General features: G+C 40.2%; 6 protein-coding genes and 1 non-coding gene across 7 annotated transcripts; 3 read left to right on the forward strand and 4 right to left on the reverse strand.

The window, feature by feature from the left end:
- Nucleotides 1-3250: 3250 nt before the first annotated feature.
- Nucleotides 3251-6498, forward strand: LOC128259409 (uncharacterized). Its single transcript, XM_052991763.1, has 4 exons — nucleotides 3251-3681; nucleotides 5024-5405; nucleotides 5462-5598; nucleotides 5655-6498. Exons 1-4 carry the CDS (start codon nucleotides 3538-3540, stop codon nucleotides 5742-5744), a joined length of 753 nt encoding a protein of 250 aa, XP_052847723.1. The 5' UTR covers nucleotides 3251-3537; the 3' UTR covers nucleotides 5745-6498.
- LOC128259621 (U11 spliceosomal RNA) lies at nucleotides 4254-4529 on the reverse strand. The gene has a single exon (XR_008268073.1). It is a non-coding gene; the product is annotated as a U11 spliceosomal RNA (small nuclear RNA).
- Nucleotides 6499-6677: 179 nt separating the features above from the next.
- LOC128259270 (gustatory and odorant receptor 63a) lies at nucleotides 6678-9577 on the reverse strand. Its single transcript, XM_052991563.1, has 4 exons — nucleotides 9484-9577; nucleotides 8550-9010; nucleotides 8341-8490; nucleotides 6678-7872 (listed from the first exon to the last, which is right to left on the reverse strand). The coding sequence occupies exons 2-4, from the start codon at nucleotides 8853-8855 to the stop codon at nucleotides 6760-6762; spliced, it is 1569 nt and encodes a 522-aa protein (XP_052847523.1). The 5' UTR covers nucleotides 8856-9010; nucleotides 9484-9577; the 3' UTR covers nucleotides 6678-6759.
- LOC128259272 (ragulator complex protein LAMTOR4 homolog) lies at nucleotides 9224-9879 on the forward strand. Its single transcript, XM_052991565.1, has 2 exons — nucleotides 9224-9451; nucleotides 9513-9879. Exons 1-2 carry the CDS (start codon nucleotides 9306-9308, stop codon nucleotides 9730-9732), a joined length of 366 nt encoding a protein of 121 aa, XP_052847525.1. The 5' UTR covers nucleotides 9224-9305; the 3' UTR covers nucleotides 9733-9879.
- LOC128259271 (vacuolar fusion protein CCZ1 homolog) lies at nucleotides 9815-11574 on the reverse strand. Its single transcript, XM_052991564.1, has 4 exons — nucleotides 11434-11574; nucleotides 11277-11374; nucleotides 10420-11219; nucleotides 9815-10314 (listed from the first exon to the last, which is right to left on the reverse strand). Exons 1-4 carry the CDS (start codon nucleotides 11515-11517, stop codon nucleotides 9836-9838), a joined length of 1461 nt encoding a protein of 486 aa, XP_052847524.1. The 5' UTR covers nucleotides 11518-11574; the 3' UTR covers nucleotides 9815-9835.
- A 329-nt stretch (nucleotides 11575-11903) lies between these two features.
- On the reverse strand, nucleotides 11904-15417 carry LOC128258955 (polyubiquitin). Its single transcript, XM_052991005.1, is given in 5 exon segments — nucleotides 11904-12917; nucleotides 12919-12963; nucleotides 12966-14110; nucleotides 14113-14478; nucleotides 15260-15417. Coding segments are annotated over 4 exon segments (2517 nt in total). The 5' UTR covers nucleotides 14468-14478; nucleotides 15260-15417; the 3' UTR covers nucleotides 11904-11945.
- A 1216-nt stretch (nucleotides 15418-16633) lies between these two features.
- Nucleotides 16634-18804, forward strand: LOC128259378 (very-long-chain enoyl-CoA reductase). Its single transcript, XM_052991710.1, has 4 exons — nucleotides 16634-17103; nucleotides 17264-17480; nucleotides 18253-18368; nucleotides 18432-18804. The coding sequence occupies exons 1-4, from the start codon at nucleotides 16733-16735 to the stop codon at nucleotides 18634-18636; spliced, it is 909 nt and encodes a 302-aa protein (XP_052847670.1). The 5' UTR covers nucleotides 16634-16732; the 3' UTR covers nucleotides 18637-18804.
- The last annotated feature ends 227 nt before the right edge of the window (nucleotides 18805-19031 follow it).

The following is a 19031-nucleotide window of genomic DNA, read 5'->3' on the forward strand; positions in this document are numbered from 1 at the left end:
AAAATGCTTAGCGAAATTATGAAATTGATAGGATGGGAAGGAAACGATGTATTTCTTCTAGTGAGGAAGGTATATGAAGGTTCTATTTGCAGCTTAATATAACAAATAAAGAGAAGAATAAACACACCAAACAGTTATCTTTAATTCACTTAAATACAAAAAGGGAAAAATAAATAATTCATGTACAAAAAAGATTTTTTAAAAGTTTCGCAAAATAAAATTACACAAAAACGAGGTCTTGTTAATAAGTTAATCCTTAAAAAAATTAATAGGAGGTTTTAAATACTTTTTAATAATTACCTTTTACAATTTACTAAGTGCTAAACATTTTATAAGTAAATACATTTTGAGAATTTCTTAAAAAAAAAGAATACGGTAATTTTTGTATTGGTGTTTTTAAATTTTAGTAAATACTTTTTATTGATTCCCACTTAATATATTTATTTGGCTTGTATTAGGGTTTTTTTTTTTAATTACTTTCAGAGGCCTACAAACCATCAATAATTGCATATGCAATTGCATACCAAATTTATTTTACTTCCCCACACCAAAAGACTGCAACTTTTATATCAAATCGAGGTCCATAAGATCGAAAATGCCTGCAAAGCCCGACTGTCAAAACAGGCAAACAAATTGTGCAAATAGGTCGGGGAAATGTTATTTATGTTCGAAAGATTTTCTGTGATTAAATAACTGGGACCTCAGTTTTTCCCCTCGAACGCCGAATGACAGGAATTGCAGCACAGCTCAGCTCAGGAGTTGAGCTCAAGCTCCAAATGTGTCAGCATCGGTTGCATATTAATGGCCCGGAGGTGTGCATGCCAATTGTCATGCGCTGAAATGCTTGTTAACAACGTCGATTGCTTTTGGGCAGCCAGTCTATATGCACAACCACATACCTATCGCCATCCCCATCCACATCCACTTCCAGCCGAATCCAACTCCTTCCTTAACTCAACCGCCCCAATCTCCCACTTTTTCCTTTTTTAATCAAAAAGAAGTCGATGCTCCTGACTCCTGACTCCCAACTCCTATTTCCCATTCCCATTGCCCAACTCCAGACTCCTGACTCCTCCCCCGTGGCAATAACGCCACACATTTGTAATGTTGCTTCTGTTTTTGGCTGAAAGAGGAGCCCAGGAAGCAGCAAAGACAGCAAAGGAACTTCGGGGAATGCTTACACTGAAAGAACGCATCAAGTAATTATAGAACAAAATAAAAATGTACTAGAAACCAAATTTTATAATATAAAATAAAATAAAATAAATTTAAAACTAAACTTAAAAAACGCCTGCAATTATATCAAAAGCTATTACAAATATATACATTTGTTTTAATTTTCTTTTACCTTCATTTGTAAATTTGTTAGTTTTATTTAAGTGAAGAGCTTGTGCTTTTGGCAAATTATCAAAAAAAAACACACTTTAGAAAAACGAATATTAACTAATTGATATCCTAATTGTTAATTGATATTTAAAATTGTCTCTCATTAAAAACAAGATTCATTAAATACGAGAGCCTAATTTGTCGCTCCTTTTTGTAAAACCAAAGAAGTAAAAATCTTTTTGGACTTATACAATTAATGGAAAAAGGCCGTTAAAATTTGCATTTATATATTTAGTTTTGTCCAATTAACATATTTATTTAGAATAAATTTTACGCAAAAAAATCGTTTATTAATGCTTAAGGATTTATGGTTTTTGTCGTCACATAAATATAGATGTTAAGTTATTCTCCACTACTACTGTCTACCATTTTAAAATAAGGAATGATAAATAATACATAATAAAGCACTTATCCTTTAGCAAAGACTAAGAATTTCTGGAAGTGCATCTCTTAGATGCATTTTACAAGTTACTTTAAGGCAATCAATTTGTAGTCGAATCGCGTGGATCGCGAGCGGGCGGTCGGGTGAATGGGCTGGAAAAACCAATCAAAAGAGCGTTGCGAACGCAAATTGAACGGCAAATGGTTGCAAGATGATATTTCAATACACCAGCCGGAATGGGATGGGATGGGACGGGATCCGGATCACCTGTGCCACAAACTGCCAGCTCGTTGCCCTTGCCCCCTCCTTTAACCATCGCTTTTTGGCCATAAATTATCGACGGGCGACGCCTGCGCGTAGTTTTCTTACTTTTTTGCAGTTATGATTATCGCGCCAGGATGGAGGGGTTAAAAACGCCAAAGAGCCAAAAAGAAACTCTTTCGTTCCTGTGTGTGCAAACAAATGTAAAAAATTTTTAATTGACTTTTGCAGTTCTGCAGTTGCACTTTTTTATGGCCCCTCGCGTGCATGGCAGCTTAAAAGTTAATAAAACACGCCCAATGATAACAAGCCGCTCGGCCATATATTGCCCCTGAGGTCTTCATTTCGTTTTCCCAACATTGTGAGATGATCCCCAGTCCTCCATCCTCGATCCTCCTGAAGGAGTATAGTTTTCGATGGAGCTCCGAGCTCGTAGAAAAACAATCAATTAGGCCCACAAGTAGCTTCCAACTCCAAGGGAGCGCCATAAGGTTTAGGGTTCCCCTGAAGATCATCATGATGCTGATGATGGGCTTTGCAGCTTTCAACTTTCAGTTGCTTGGATGTTTGGATGTGAATTTTGCCCAGTTACCCAGTGGCATCGACACGACTTTGATTCTCTTTCCGCGCCGACTGGCCGCAGTTTTATTGCCTGCTTTGGCAAAATTTATGTTACATTTTTATAGTTCCAGTGTAAATTGACTTTTAAAATGCAAAAATTTATCATAGCAACGGCGGTTTGAAGGGGGAAGTCCCGCGCCTCAACTTTAATTGCATACGTTGCGAAAGGGAGCGCCAGTGGCAACTCTGGCGGAAGCTTTGAAAAGTCGAAAAAAGCTCTGCCGATAAACATCTGCGCGGTTTCAAGAGGAAAACAACCCCCAAAATGTTTTATAGAGGGTTCTTCTTGGAGTCTTACGCAGTTTGTATACCCTTAAAATTACAAATTTTCAAACAGTAAAATAATTCTAGTTTATGACAAATCAAATCTTTTAATAATATAATATCGGTACATAACTTGTAAAGTATTATTTCCTAAGCGTTGAATTAACAATCTTTGAACAATTTTTTGGAATAATAAGCCGATTCGAAACATAAAATTTTGAGTATGGAATTTATGTTTGCCTTTTAGGAATTGCAAATAACAATCGCCATCACATAGTCAAAGCACTCTACTCTAGAAAAGGGAAACAAAACACAGTCGTAAGAGCTTTCCGGCAGTCAAAACATTTCGCAGACCTTGGCACTCAACATTGTTTTATCCATATAGTTTTTTTTTTTATTAGTTCGCGAGTGCAGTTTTCCACCCAAACCTAAAGAAAAAGCTCCGGAAAAGTTTTTTGGTGCGTGGGTGTCGCCCCTTTCTATCTTTCCACCCTTTTGCGAAGAGGTCTCCAATTCAATTGCATGACGAAACAGCCGCGGAACAGTTGCCTCGCTCTTTGATTAGCTGAAAGCGGGAAAAATCCATAAATTGATTGAGGAAAAAACGGGAAAACTCCAATAAAATGCTGCTGCCGACGGTCAGCGGTTCGTCCGCCGCAGGATGCAAATGGAAAAACTGTTGTCGCCGCAGCTGGGAAATGCTGATGGCACCCGTATCGCCCAAGAACCTCAGGACCACGGCCCTGCTGACCAGTATCTATCAATTGGTGAGTGGGTGTATCATCATATACAACCGTTTACAACTAATTAAAGGCAAAATAATTCTTAAAAATAAAAAAAATATACGTTTAAGAGTTTGAGATTTTTGAATAAACTTCCTGATGATAGTTTCTTAAAAATATAGGTTTTTAAAATCATATACTATATAAATAAACAACATATTCTTGTAACGGAACCAAGTATTATTCAATAAAAATGTATGAAAAAACTACCTAGCTTTGCACGTATATTCCTTCGCTGGCATATTCTAAAATTATAAAACAATGGTTCAAAATTTATGAAAATGACTATTGAAAGCAAAGAGCAAGAAAACAGATTACAAGGTTTATTATATATTATATATAATATAAACTACCAAGATTTGCAACGACTTCGATTATTTATATTATATTAATTACGGTTCCTATTATAAGAATGACTTTTAATGAATCGAAAAAGGGCTTTAATAAAATAAGTTTAACCAAGTGTAGTTTACTATAAATATAAACTAGATATTATTATTATAACAAATTGGTACAGATATGACTTGTCCTAGAACTCTGGTAATAGATTTATAAGGCGGGGCGCAGCGCACTGGCACGCAGGAGGATCGGAAGTCCCGAATCCCCAAGCAATCCAGGATGTGCGGCCGCGGCCCCAAATACAAAAATTACGCACTGGATATGCAAAGCCATACCCCACTGGGCGCGCAAGGAGATGTCAAGGGCGGCAATTGGACGCTCGCCCCCGCCCGCCCCCGGAATCCCAGGAGCGGAGCGAAGGAGACGCTCCTGCGGCGCAATGCGTCTGCACTTGTGTTCCGTGATGAGAACGTGCCAGGACGAGCGCCCTTTTTAAAGCTTCGTTGGGGCATATTGGGGGTCTCATGCCGAAAGCTGCTAAAACCAGTTGGGAATTAGACGAGCAGCTCGCGGAAAGCGTTCACTTTGTGGGGTTAATAGGGGTGGTGGCCTCCGAAGATCGCTGGGCTGTTCCGGTTTTCACAATAACTGGAAAGCTTCGAATATTTAAAAAAATTTAAATCCACTTTACTAACTGTTAAAGTATATATATTTAAGTGATAATTGCTAATGCTATACATGTTTTAAGTGGAGAGCTTTAAATGTTTAAGAAGTTAAAATGAAGATTGGTGCAATTAGAAAGTGAGTTCAAATAGAAGTGAGTTTAAAAGTCTTAAGTGAAAATCTTTAAATGTTTAGAACACTTTACTGACTATTAAAATATATATATTATAAATGAAAAAAGATTTTAAAATGTTTTAATTTTTTTTTATGTACATCAATTGGTTCAAGGGAAACCCAAACCTTAAATATATTTTATCTTACCCAGTTGATCTCGCACTGCGCCCTGTTCCTGGTTCTATTGGGATTGGCTCATGCCGAACAGATGTGCCAGGTCCTGGAGCTAGACATCCTGGACCAGAAGGACAATGGTTTCTACAACATGTCGCCCTTCCACAACGATCTTCGCCTGCAAACGGCCGCCCAATTGGCGGCTGCCACGGAGAACCTACTATATGTAATGGCTGGAGTGGCTGGAACTTATGCCCTGAGTGCCATATGCCTTTTCTTCGGGGTCTACAAGAACAAACCGGGCCTAATCATTCCCTGGCTAATTGTGGAGTTCCTGCTGATGGTGGCCTTGGGAGCTCTGGTTTTCATGCTGAGGGATACGAAGATTGTGCAATTGTTGGGCGGACAGGTGCCCTATTGTGAGTTTTTACTCTGACATTATAATACTTTCTGTAATATATCTTATATATTTCAGTTATCGTCTGCTACATCTTGATCTGCATGGATTACTGCAAGTGGTATGTGATGCACAGCTTCTACCAGAGTTTGCGAACCATGAACAAACTTCGGGAGATTGCCACCGTGGCCATACCCTGTCCAGCTCCAGGAGCCGTAAGTTGCTATAAACATATAAATCTATATCCTTTAATAACTTCCTTACACACTAGATACCCTATCGTTTCCAACGCGAGCATATGTATCTGGGAAGCAATGGCTACAAGCACATCCTAACCGAATCCCCCGATGGACAGTGTTAAGTGAATGAAGAGGGATTTGATATTTGCCCATCAGGTGTCTTGAATGCAATTGTACTACAGTTTCTGTATAGCAAAATCCGAGTGTGATATGGTTGAAGAAGAGATACTATTTTAGATAGCCAAAGGATGCGGATCGAGGGGCATATTAACACATATACCAAACCGTAAACAACTTGTCTACATCCCAAAATAAAGAGGAAGCAAGGGCAGTTTCGGCAATATCGCTTTGCCGGCAAGTACATAAACTATTTTTGTGTAGAACTTAATCTCCACTTAATCTCTAGCACCTAAAAACAAGTTTGAAAAATAGGAAAACGAATTTTTAAAAATAAAAAATACTTCCTAACAAATGCGCCACAGTCTAGAGCGGTAAAATTGGATTTTAATGCGGCATCTTGGAAATGAAAAGCTTGTCTGGTTTAAATTGGCGTTTAATCAATAGCAACGAAGTTAAAAATTTGTTTTCTGGTGAGACTTAATGAAAATAACTAAATATGCCTTAAATTCAGTTAACTAGCTATATTTTAAGTACTCTTGTTTTCTAGCAACGAACTACTAAAGTATGAATATCAAATAAAAGTGCAACATTGTAACATATCTGGTTAATATGTCACGCTAAAAAGAGTTTTAAATATTTAACAAATATTTAACCCTTATTAATAATAAAAAACAATTTTATATTATTATTTCTACCTTTAAAATGTTTCGCTTTAGAAAAAGTAAGAATATTAAATAAAAGTGTAACATGGTAAAATTTTTTTTTTATACATATGTACGCAAAAAAAGTTTAAGTATTAAAAAAAATAAAAAACATATTAATTGAATTATTTGTACCTAATAATGTTTTGATTTAGGAAAAAAGCGTTACATACCTAACATACATGTTAAAGTATTTGATAGATTTATGTAGTTTTAGGTGCTTTTATTATTTGGCCTCAGCTACAGATGCATTTTATCTCAAATGTATAATATTTTTGTTATCTATTTAGCCTAATGCTGTTGATTCACTTGTTTTTTAACCCTTTCGTGCCTTTTGCTTGTTAATTGGTGGTGCCAAAGTGGTTCTTGTGGTGCTGCTGCTGCTCCCAGTGGTGCTTCCCGTCAGGCTGATATCATTATCCAGACTGTCCATCACAAAGTCCACCACAGTAATGTTAGTAGATCCTTCGGAATCCCCCTTATCGGTGGGAATACTGATCTGGAACTGCAGCAAGACCACCAGATATGTGACCATTGTGGTTAGCAGTCCCTTGAAGAGACTCCTGTTCACATCGAAGAAGCCACCACAATTGATGGTCGACGGATTCATCTCGGTGGCTCGCAAAAACATATTTATCTCCGTCTGGGCATCCGAATTCATCCAGTTTAGCTCCACCATGAGCAGTTTCTTCTGGAAGTTGGTACGCACATTCACCGAAGCATAATGAGCCTCATCGCAGATGTAGAAGAGTAGTCCAATGTTCCACAAAGCTGTTATGGTAAGTCCTATGTCCTTGATGCCAAATCCCTCAGAGAGTTGAGACATTAGACCATAAATCGACAGAGTGATGATGAAGAATAGGTAGAGGCTCATGAACACGAAAGTGTAACACAAGGCGTTTCCAGTATCCCGGGTTAGTTTGCTCAATCGGAGCCACAAAACCCGGTAATCCGCCACCATGGCAGCGGGTCCAATGTGTTTCAATGCCTTCTGGAACCGCTCCGCCAAAAGATGGGCCGTAATGCTCATTGCCTCGCAAATCAGGAACCACCAGGCCCCCAACATGGCAGTTAAATTATCCAAAATGCAGTAGGGCACCACCTGATTGATGTTCAAGTCCGACATGGTAATGTGGGTGATGACCACCGATAAAACTGAGAGAATCGGCAACACGGTGGCTATATAAACGGCTTTCTGCCGCAGTTTTAGGGGCAAACTGTGACCCGAGATCTGGTAGTACAGCACCTCGAAGTCATCCCAATCGTTGAAGAGCTTGGCTATCTTCCTGGCCTCATACCACAGGATGGGTATTATCATTATGGGCAGGATGTTGACCAGGAACAGGTAGGCAATCACCGCCTCTTCGAAGGGTCCACTCAGGGATCGCACAATCTGGATGCGGTTGTTCGCCACGTAGCCTACATAGCACTGGGGGAGGTATTACTAATGTTAGACTATAATAATACAAAAGTTTATCTACAAAACTTAAATAAAAAATTAATTAAAACTATTCCTCTATCAACTTTCTTGAAATTTGTTCTATAAAGATTACATAACTTATGAGATCTAAATTTCAATCAACTGCACAACCCTGAGGATACTAAACAATTAAAAATAGCTTATTCAACAGCCTATACAGTTTAAAATTTCAAATTAATCTCCAGAATTCGTTTCAAACTCTAACAAAATTAAAATATAATTGGGTAGAGAAATCTACAAAGATTATATAACTATTAAGACTGAAATGTTTATTAAACGAGAATATTACAAAACAAGAAATGGATTTTACTCTTTTTATAGGATATTTTGTTTGTTAGCAACCTTTTAATGTTTAAGATTCCATTTCTGAGGCATAAAAGGTTTGAACACTATTTTTCTTTATAAAAACACACTCACCGCTAAGAGCACAAAGAAAACCACAGAGTAAATAAACGAGGCAGAGCTCATTTCGAACTTGGCACGGGCAGGACCACGTCGAACGATGGGTAATACACCAATAATCCTTAAGAACCAGTTGACAGGAGCTATGTTTCTGTAGAAAACACTCTGGAAACAAGGATTTTAAGCTTTAAAATTGATTTTGTATAGTAGTAAGCTTAGCTAACTGGCGTAAATTCCGGATTATTAGAGGCCGTACTGTCCGAGCTTTTTTTCCTGTCCAACGGTGGAGCCTCATAGTCCGCATCCAAACGCTCCGCCAATCCAATAGAGTACTTGCGAACGCCATACAAATATGCCTGGGCATTGGCACTATTCAAAGGTTTGGCGTTCAAAAACACCGCGTCGCCTTTCTTGCGTCGATAGTAGTTGGCCATTCCGGAGAGACTGTGTCCGGAATTACTTTTTTCATGGCCTTTTAAAACTTTTCCGCCAGACGAAAGCATTAGCCATGCACTTGGCCACGCCCCCATATCGAACACGCCCCTGTTGACTTAGAGCCGGAGTTTTAGTTTCCTGTTGATGTGCGTTGTTTGTCTTTTGAATGCATTAACCTTAGCCCGGTGTCCCAATTTCAAATTTGTGTCAATGGCGCGCAATTAAGCGATTTCCAACACTAGTAATTGGGCTGTCAAGTATAAATAGTACTAAGTATTTTTCAAGCAGTGCAAAGGTCTTTTTAATGTAATTACATTATTTCGCTTGATTCCTACACTTATTCATAAGCTCAAAAAAATGTAGCACGTTTTTTAAAATTAAAAACAAATAAACTTTAAATAAAATAAAAAATTTAACTTAAGTGTTTCCAGACTGCACTAACTCAAACTAACTTTAACTGTATAATTAAATTGTTCTCTGGTCACACTTGTACCACGGGTGTGGGTGCAGTGCAAAAGATAAATAAATAAATCTATTATTGGAAAATGGACAGAGAAAAGTTAATTGTGCCCAATCAAATAGGCTACCTCATTTTAAAAGAGGATGGGGCAGTTCTAGAGTCTGGAGGAGAACTGAAAAACGATGAGCGCAGTGCAAATGTGATAATGGGTCTTCTAAATCTCACAGAAAGGTTGCTTTTCCCAAGTAAAACAAAGGACTTACTAATGCAATCGCACTCCTTTTTTCCACAGTATCGACGAGTCCTTCATGCCGAACTCGAGCTGCGAAAGGATCACCATCGACTACGAGCAGCACTACTACAGCATCTGCATGTCCAATCGTCGCATATATGTAGTGAAGATCAGCAAATCCCAAAATGGAGGAGCCGCTACAATCACGACCACGACGAGCTCTTCATCTTCCAATAGTGTCTACAACGATGCCAGCGATTCCGGGGCCGTGCTGGCTTGAAACATGTCTTCGGATGCCCCATCCACATGCCGTTTTTGCTGGCAGCGATCGGGGCAAACCAACCACAATTGGCGCACTCCCATTCTGTATCTGATCCTGCTGTTTATTTGTCAAAAAATACATCATCTGTGAGCTCCTGCTCGAAAATGCGTCTCGCTTCCTGGGTGACATCGAGTAGCGTGGCCTTGCTGTTGCAGAGAATCACATAGTACTGCCTGTAATTGCAGCGCCTCTTCACAATCCAATAGTCGTTGGTGGTCTTCACCTGGAGTTCCTCGGCCGGGGCCATCTCCTGCTCCCTGCCACTGGGATTGGCCAGATCTGCAATGATACTGAGCACATTGCGGGGAAGGCCCTGGGCCAAGTGCCTCTGCAGGTTCGTATGATGCTGCAAGCTCTGTTCGTTGATAAACAGATATTTGGGTGCATTTTCGCTGTTGCCGGAAGAGATCTCCTGACCCGTGGCACCCACTGCCTCCTTGGTCAGCTCGCTGGTGATATCCCGTGCTAGGGAAGTCAGTTGGGGAGCCATGTAGGCGTGGAGTTCATCATATAGCTCTTGTTTGGGTGCAGGTTGGTCCGCTGAAAAGAATAGATTTTTTAGCAATTAAGAAAGGTTGATCAGGGATTTTTTTTGCTACGGGTAGTCTACATTCTAGAATTTACAATATTAATATTATTACGTACCATCAAAAAAAAGGCAGAGAGTAATGTGCAGCGCACGATAGATGAGCAGGTAGCAGGTCTTCACTTGTTTCGCTTCCAGCATGACATGGACCTTCAGGGGATGATCCTCCAGGTTGAGCTCCTCCTCCTGACCTCCATTCCGACCATTCTTTTGGCTCCTCACGAATCCGCCAACCTGACACTCACTGATGCTCCTTTTAAGCGAAGGACTCACGGCAATGGCTGAGCTAGTGGCCTCCACTTTCAGCACTTGCTGCACCACATACGAATGCAGGCTGTGCAGATCCTCCGGGTTGAGTTTTCCGCCGCAAAGGACCTGCTCCTGGTAGAGCATTATGCACTCCTTGATGGCGGGAAAGGTCTCACCCAGCATTCCGAAATTCTGGGCCCGCAAAAAGAGTGATTTATCCAGGGGAAGATATTGTATGGAATGCATCATGTCAATGATATCACAGTGCGAGGGATCCTTTAAGTTGGTCAAGTGCTGGCCATAGAAATGGAGCAGCTCCTGGCAGAGTAGTTCCCTTCGTTTATCGCTGTTAGTTTCCTTAGATGCAAAAGTGGAGAAGCTACCATGTTGGAAGTGAAACATTTGATAGCAATTTCGTAGGATGGCTCTATAAATCCTGTCGGAGATCTCAGCACCTCGATAATCGGCCACTTCAACTCCTTCCTTCAAACGCACCTCCTTGGGAACATTTAAAACCAAAACAATCCAATATCCTGGCTCAGGTTGGTAAAAAAGTTGCGTGGTTTTTTGGGTGTGCAACGCTTGACAATCATCTTCGGAGGCAAAAGTTCTGGAAAACCAGCAAATGTTTTACTCTTACTCATTTACACTTAAGTCCCATAAATACCCCGTAAACCTTATAATGGCCTCACTTAGGCCCACATCTTTGATTTTCGTGTTTAATTCAATGTCATTTGGATGGTAGTACAAAACTTTCTTGTGTTCCTGCAAGAAAATTACTCATTTAGGGGCGTTTTCTTATCGTTAAGTCCAGAAGAACCCACCTCGCCTTCTTGCTCACCAAAACTTGAGTTAAATACGTAAAAACTACGCAGCGTAATTTCCACCCGCTGCAGTAATTTAGCCATTTCTCACCAGTTTCCCATAAAATGAATAGTTTCGCAAAAGGTAAATAATAAATATGTACTAACGCCTCCTTTGTGGCCAACCAGGGATGCAACAACTAAATCTAGTATTGTTGGTATTTTTCTTTGCACTGCTTGAAAGTACTTGCTGCAGGCGCCAAAACTTAAAAATCATTACCCATTAAAAAAAACCAGTTTTAAACAATTGCTCATTTATTTTATGTGTATTATGAATTTGAAAAGAAAATTTAGATTTATTTAAGCAGTAAGTAGTGAAATCCTGGTCTGTACTGAAATTTTGAATTTTGATATGCCCGTCCCTTTCAAATCTAGAGAAAGAGGCGTGACCATATATTAACTATTGAATATTAAACGAATTTCCGGTTCAATGTCGGTGCTAAGAATTGTGTTTATTTGGAAATGTGTTCAGTTTAAGCCTGGATTCCTCCGCGTAGACGGAGCACCAAGTGAAGGGTCGATTCCTTCTGTATGTTGTAATCGGATAGGGTTCGTCCATCCTCAAGCTGTTTGCCGGCAAAAATCAATCGCTGCTGATCTGGGGGAATGCCCTCCTTGTCCTGAATCTTGGCCTTCACATTCTCAATAGTATCAGAAGGCTCAACCTCCAGTGTAATGGTCTTGCCAGTCAGGGTCTTCACGAAGATTTGCATACCGCCTCGCAGACGAAGAACCAAGTGAAGGGTAGACTCCTTCTGGATGTTGTAATCCGAAAGAGTACGGCCATCTTCAAGCTGCTTTCCGGCGAAGATCAAACGCTGCTGGTCTGGGGGAATGCCTTCCTTGTCCTGGATCTTGGCCTTCACGTTCTCAATGGTATCAGAAGGCTCAACTTCAAGGGTGATGGTCTTGCCAGTCAGGGTCTTCACGAAGATTTGCATGCCACCACGAAGACGCAACACCAAGTGCAGAGTGGACTCCTTCTGGATGTTGTAGTCCGACAACGTACGGCCATCCTCCAATTGTTTGCCGGCGAATATCAAACGCTGCTGGTCTGGGGGAATGCCTTCCTTGTCCTGAATCTTAGCCTTTACATTTTCAATGGTATCAGAGGGTTCGACTTCCAAGGTGATGGTTTTTCCGGTCAAGGTCTTCACGAAGATTTGCATGCCACCACGAAGACGCAACACCAAGTGCAGAGTGGACTCCTTCTGGATGTTGTAGTCCGACAAGGTACGGCCATCCTCCAGTTGCTTACCAGCGAAAATAAGACGCTGCTGATCTGGGGGAATGCCTTCCTTGTCCTGGATCTTGGCCTTCACGTTCTCAATAGTATCAGAAGGCTCAACCTCCAGTGTTATGGTCTTGCCAGTAAGGGTCTTCACGAAGATTTGCATGCCACCACGAAGACGCAACACCAAGTGCAGAGTGGACTCCTTCTGGATAGTTGTAGTCGACAAGAGTACGGCCATCCTCCAGTTGCTTGCCAGGCGAAGATCAAGACGCTGCTGATCTGGGGGAATGCCTTCCTTGTCCTGGATCTTGGCCTTCACGTTCTCAATAGTATCAGAAGGCTCAACCTCCAGTGTTATGGTCTTGCCAGTAAGGGTCTTCACGAAGATTTGCATGCCACCACGAAGACGCAACACCAAGTGCAGAGTGGACTCCTTCTGGATGTTGTAGTCCGACAAGGTACGGCCATCCTCCAGTTGCTTACCAGCGAAAATAAGACGCTGCTGATCTGGGGGAATGCCTTCCTTGTCCTGGATCTTGGCCTTCACGTTCTCAATAGTATCAGAAGGCTCAACCTCCAGTGTTATGGTCTTGCCAGTAAGGGTCTTCACGAAGATTTGCATGCCACCACGAAGACGCAACACCAAGTGCAGAGTGGACTCCTTCTGGATGTTGTAGTCCGACAAGGTACGGCCATCCTCCAGTTGCTTTCCGGCGAAGATGAGACGCTGCTGGTCTGGGGGGATTCCCTCCTTGTCTTGAATTTTAGCCTTCACGTTCTCAATGGTATCAGAAGGTTCAACCTCCAGAGTGATGGTTTTACCGGTCAAGGTCTTCACGAAGATTTGCATGCCACCACGAAGACGCAACACCAAGTGCAGAGTGGACTCCTTCTGGATGTTGTAGTCAGACAACGTACGGCCATCCTCCAGTTGCTTACCAGCGAAAATGAGACGTTGCTGATCTGGGGGAATGCCTTCCTTGTCCTGGATCTTGGCCTTCACGTTCTCAATGGTATCAGAAGGCTCAACTTCAAGGGTGATGGTCTTGCCAGTCAGGGTCTTCACGAAGATTTGCATGCCACCACGAAGACGGAGAACCAAGTGAAGGGTGGATTCTTTCTGAATGTTGTAGTCCGACAAGGTACGGCCATCCTCCAGTTGCTTACCAGCGAAAATGAGACGCTGCTGATCTGGGGGAATGCCTTCCTTGTCCTGGATCTTGGCCTTCACGTTCTCAATAGTATCAGAAGGCTCAACCTCCAGTGTTATGGTCTTGCCAGTAAGGGTCTTCACGAAGATTTGCATGCCACCACGAAGACGCAACACCAAGTGCAGAGTGGACTCCTTCTGGATGTTGTAGTCCGACAAGGTACGGCCATCCTCCAGTTGCTTACCAGCGAAATGAGACGCTGCTGGTCTGGGGGGATTCCCTCCTTGTCTTGAATTTTAGCCTTCACGTTCTCAATGGTATCAGAAGGTTCAACTTCAAGGGTGATGGTCTTGCCAGTCAGGGTCTTCACGAAGATCTGCATGCCACCACGGAGACGGAGAACCAAGTGAAGGGTGGATTCTTTCTGAATGTTGTAGTCGGAAAGAGTACGGCCATCCTCAAGCTGCTTGCCGGCAAAGATCAGTCGCTGCTGATCTGGGGGAATGCCCTCCTTGTCCTGAATCTTGGCCTTCACATTCTCAATCGTATCGGAAGGCTCCACCTCCAAAGTAATGGTCTTGCCAGTCAAGGTCTTCACAAAGATCTGCATTTTGAGTTATGCTGCAGGTAGAAAATCGAGAGATGGAAAATCAGTAAAAAGTCAGACCTTTTCAGTAGGTTGAAATTTACACAACTAATGAAATTCCCTGTCTGACTAATCGAAATGAGTATACGACTTTATCAACGCCTGCTTTCTATGGAAGTTCAAATTTAAAAGGATCGTTTTGGCTTCTTTTCCCGTTCTTTCGATTATTGTAACAAAAGGAAACGAAGAGGGAAACAAAGGGAAATTGAGAAACCTTTGTTCCGTTGCTTTGTCACTTTTTTATCGTTGTGTGAGTGTACATGTATACGCAGCTCAAAATGCATACATACAATTTTATTTTTCGTATGTATACTGATGACGTCACGTCGTTGCAAGTAATTTAAAATTTTCAGACGTGGCCTTATTAGCACAATGATTTTTATTTTAACTTAAAAAACAAATTTACTTCTAGCAAGGGCTTGAGTTACTTAAACTAGTATTGCAATCACTCAAATGCGTGTTTGTATGCGTGACTTCTCGAATTTTCAGTGGCGTCACTGCGAATTTCACCATTGCCAATAAATCTTGGCGAATAAGCATAAACACGCAAGTTTTATTTAAAGATTTGTTTGTGTTTTGATGCCAAATTAATGTTAAATAAGAAATGCGTAGCTGCCAATCTCTAATTTTCTAATTCCGCAGAGGGTTGAATAAGAAAAAACAAAATGGCTGAACAAAGACCTTGAACTGCATTTTTTCTGCATTATTCACGGCCTTTTTTTTGTTATAAAGACGATTAGTAGCTTAAAAACTTACGTATCCTTGTAATTTCGAAGGTATTCTCCTCTTTTTTTTAATCACCAACAAATTAAATTATATATACTTTATATGAGTGCGCTTGATTTTTCCTTGTACTTGCTGCTGCAATTGTCAGATGGATTTTAAGTGAGACCGTTCGCGGAAGAGTCTTTTATACCCTCGGTCTCCAAAAAATGTACTAAAAATTGCTACTTCGTTTTTAAAATACGCCACTACACTGAAACTAATTGAACACCAATTACATTTTAAGGAAATTGAATAATTTGAGTATTTCCAAAACGTCTGAATCTCTGAATTGCTGAAAATTCAGCAGAAACATACTTTACTATATACCAAATATTACCGAAAATATATATACTAACCAAATTTCAGTAAAACATTCTGTCGAATTTCAAATAATATGAATACGCTCTTCGTGACAAATGATTTTTGACTCGCGTAATTATATGTATATAGTGATACGTATTTTCCTATACGCTAAATTTTCAAGGTTTTTTCACTGCTAGCTCACCACACTGCAGAGTAAAAATATTTTTAAGGAAAAATTTAAAAGTAGTCCTCGATATCGTACTGACTTTAATTACTTGAAGAACACTTTGACATTGCCAGTAATTTCACAGGAAGATTAGATCTGCACTTACCGAATTCCAAAGTTTTGTTCAAAACAGTTGTAGTATTTCCCTGCACCTTTGCTACTTTGCCTTTGTTTGGTACTGTAGTCTTTACCGGCAAATTTATTTTTAAACACGCAGCTTGACTAGACAATTTTGAATAAATTCTGTGTAAATGTGTATTAAAAGTGTGATGTGATGACTGCCAAAGCAACGACTGCTTAAAAAACAGTTTTGATTTTCTACTCTTTTGGAAATAAACATTAATTATGATTACTGTAGAAATCAGACAAAATTTAAATCTTAAGAAATATCCTTTTTATAAATCAAAAAGTTATTTGTAAAATCTTTTTAATAATATAATTCCATAATCTAGTCTTGACACTCATTAAAAATGTTAATTTCCTTTGTAAGATTCGACACACTTTTATTTGTAAAAAAACTGCTGGTGGTTGCCATCGCTTATATTAATTTTTAAATTTTGTATATAATATTTTTATAAAAACTTTGTTTACAAAAAGAATGGTTTTAATAACATTAATTCATAATCCAGTCTTCACTTACATAAAAGTTTAAAACAGTTGTCATAAAACTTCTACCTCCCGTTGTATAAATAAAAAAAATTTTGTTGACGTTTTTTTAAACTGCTTTAGTAAGTTAAGTTGTTAACATAATCGAAAAAACCTGGCAATTCAGCAAATAAATAAATTTAGTGCCACTTGATTGAGTGACCATACCTGAGCTAGTGGATTTTTCTACCACCTAGATACGGTCACACCCGGCCCACCTGGTATCGCCGATTTTTTTTCCAGCTTTCGATTTCGGACATTATAGATTGCAAGCGCGGACCGGACGCAAAATGGAGCTGGAGATAGTGAACGCGAAGAACAGCAAGCCCTACGGAAAGGTGAAGGTGCCCTCCGGCGCCACGCCCATCGGGGATCTGCGCGCCCTAATCCACAAGAGCTTGAAGCAAACGCCGGATGCCAATCGGCAATCGCTGCGATTGGAACTCAAGGGGAAAAGTCTGAAGGATACGGACACATTGGAATCCCTATCCCTGCGAACCGGCGATAAGGTTTATGTGAAAGATCTGGGTCCCCAGATTGGCTGGAAAACCGTCTTTCTCGCCGAATACGCCGGTCCCCTGATCGTATACTTGATTTTCTATTTCCGGCCAGAGTTAATCTACGGCAAGTCGGCCACTTTGCCGATTTCCCTCACCACCCAGTGAGTATATTAGAAAGTCGCTGAAATCTTTCATTCGATTTCCGACCGAATTGACCTCGTCGCTTATGCAAACTAAAACGCAACAGCTCTGCATAATTATCCACGAACTTTGGATGTTGGTTCACCCAGTAACCCGCTTTCTTTTCTTTATATTTTTTAGTATTGCCGCTGGCTGCTATACGGTCCACTATGTGAAGCGTCTGCTGGAGACCATCTTCGTCCACCGGTTCTCCCATGCCACCATGCCGCTGAGGAATCTCTTCAAGAACTGCACCTACTACTGGGGATTCACGGCCTATGTGTCCTACCACGTGAACCATCCGCAGTTCACCTCGCCCTGCATGTGCACTGTTTGGGCAGCTCTCGGCGCTTTTGCTGTAAGTATTTTTGGGTTTGGATTTGGGTGATAAATACTGTAAATGTTTTTTTTTTGTAATCTTAAAACCCTCTCAATGCCAAAGGATTTCCAAAAAAAATTCTTTTTTACCAGTAACAACATAAATTTACATTAATAAACAAGTAACTTATTAACTTGGTCATTTTTATAAGGTGTATGTCAATTTAAATTTATAATACAATTATTTAACAAGATATGTGAGAAAAGATTTAACTCATTAGTGTCCATATCATTAATTAATCAGTAAAAACTTATAAATTAAATCTTTTAAAATGGTTTAATGTTTATTGTCAATTCGATAAAATTAAGTCATTACTTGGCAGTTTAAATATTTTATAAAAGCCTACAAAATATTTGGCATTTTGAGAGCACTATGCTTTATTTATGAAATACTATTTAGTTAAGAAGCATATGTTTTGCTTCTTTTGTAAAAATGTTATATGTTGTTCATTCTCAAAATTTGTTTAAATGCAGGTTATAGTTTATGCATTTTATTTTTTTTGGCTTTAAATTTACCAATCGCATTAACATACTTAAACCAATTACCAGAATGCTTAGCATTCTTTATCTTTACTATTAATTGAAATCATGACCAAAACGTTAGGCGATAAGAAAACATAAAAAAAATTCAAACTATGTATGAATCACCATAATTGCATATCAATACTTTGATGTCTTTAAGTTTTCAATTACTAGTCGTCATATTCCCATATTTGGCCAACTTTTATTCTTACTTGACTTTCCACTTTCAGCTCTGCGAACTGGGCAACTTTTCGGTGCACATTGCCCTGCGAAACTTGCGTCCACCGGGAACCAAAGTGCGCAAGATTCCCGTGCCCGATGCCAATCCCCTGACCAAGCTGTTCAAGTGAGTAGATACTATAAACCTTTATCCAAACTAGTATTTTAATTGGCACTTCCCCAACTCCAGCTTGGTTTCGTGCCCCAACTACACGTACGAGATCGGTGCCTGGGTTTCCTTCTCCGTGCTGACCTCTTGCCTGGCCGCCTATCTGTTCGCCTTCGCCGGAGCTTTCCAGATGACCGTGTGGGCTCTGGCCAAGCACCGCAACTACAAGAAGGAGTTCAAGGACTATCCACGCCAGCGCCGCTCCATCTTCCCGTTCGTCCTGTAGGATCGGATCTGTAGGATGGAGGTCCCCGCGACACACACATTCGCTGTATTACCAATTACCTATTCCACATTACACATTTACACATTTTGGCTAGCGTTTAACCGGGTAGTTGTCTAGTGAACTTTGTGCTTTCGTTGATTTAAAGCAAATACAATTTGGAGAAGCGTACGGTTTACGGTTGGCATGTGCATTTTTCCTTGCTTTATGGACTTTGATCGTATGGGCAGTTCGATGGAGCGCGCGTAATCAGTTATTGTTTATTTGGGTGCGCCAGGTGCCATAAATTGAAACCAATTTAAGGAGCAGCTCTAGTTTGGAGCTTAAAAGATGTATAGTTACATTTTGTGGTCTTATGTTTGTCTTTAATATGTAAAATAAAATATAAACCAAGCAAT

This window comes from Drosophila gunungcola (assembly GCF_025200985.1).
Source record: "Drosophila gunungcola strain Sukarami chromosome 3L unlocalized genomic scaffold, Dgunungcola_SK_2 000005F, whole genome shotgun sequence".
Classification (NCBI taxonomy): Eukaryota; Metazoa; Arthropoda; class Insecta; order Diptera; family Drosophilidae; genus Drosophila; species Drosophila gunungcola.

Excerpts from the sequence above, each read along its gene's own strand:
- LOC128259409 (XM_052991763.1), top strand. The coding sequence starts at position 3,538 with ATGCTGCTGCCGACGGTCAGCGGTTCGTCCGCCGCAGGATGCAAATGG. Across the intron at positions 3,682-5,023 it reads TGACCAGTATCTATCAATTG|TTGATCTCGCACTGCGCCCT; the intron begins GTGAGTGGGTGT and ends TATCTTACCCAG. Across the intron at positions 5,599-5,654 it reads CCTGTCCAGCTCCAGGAGCC|ATACCCTATCGTTTCCAACG; the intron begins GTAAGTTGCTAT and ends CTTACACACTAG.
- LOC128259270 (XM_052991563.1), bottom strand. The coding sequence starts at position 8,855 with ATGGGGGCGTGGCCAAGTGCATGGCTAATGCTTTCGTCTGGCGGAAAA. Across the intron at positions 8,491-8,549 it reads ATAATCCGGAATTTACGCCA|AGTGTTTTCTACAGAAACAT; the intron begins GTTAGCTAAGCT and ends CCTTGTTTCCAG. Across the intron at positions 7,873-8,340 it reads TTTTCTTTGTGCTCTTAGCG|TGCTATGTAGGCTACGTGGC; the intron begins GTGAGTGTGTTT and ends TACCTCCCCCAG.
- LOC128259272 (XM_052991565.1), top strand. The coding sequence starts at position 9,306 with ATGGACAGAGAAAAGTTAATTGTGCCCAATCAAATAGGCTACCTCATT. Across the intron at positions 9,452-9,512 it reads CTTCTAAATCTCACAGAAAG|TATCGACGAGTCCTTCATGC; the intron begins GTTGCTTTTCCC and ends TTTTTTCCACAG.
- LOC128259271 (XM_052991564.1), bottom strand. The coding sequence starts at position 11,517 with ATGGCTAAATTACTGCAGCGGGTGGAAATTACGCTGCGTAGTTTTTAC. Across the intron at positions 11,375-11,433 it reads TTGGTGAGCAAGAAGGCGAG|GAACACAAGAAAGTTTTGTA; the intron begins GTGGGTTCTTCT and ends ATTTTCTTGCAG. Across the intron at positions 11,220-11,276 it reads GCCATTATAAGGTTTACGGG|AACTTTTGCCTCCGAAGATG; the intron begins GTATTTATGGGA and ends CTGGTTTTCCAG.
- LOC128259378 (XM_052991710.1), top strand. The coding sequence starts at position 16,733 with ATGGAGCTGGAGATAGTGAACGCGAAGAACAGCAAGCCCTACGGAAAG. Across the intron at positions 17,104-17,263 it reads CCGATTTCCCTCACCACCCA|TATTGCCGCTGGCTGCTATA; the intron begins GTGAGTATATTA and ends TATATTTTTTAG. Across the intron at positions 17,481-18,252 it reads CAGCTCTCGGCGCTTTTGCT|CTCTGCGAACTGGGCAACTT; the intron begins GTAAGTATTTTT and ends TTCCACTTTCAG.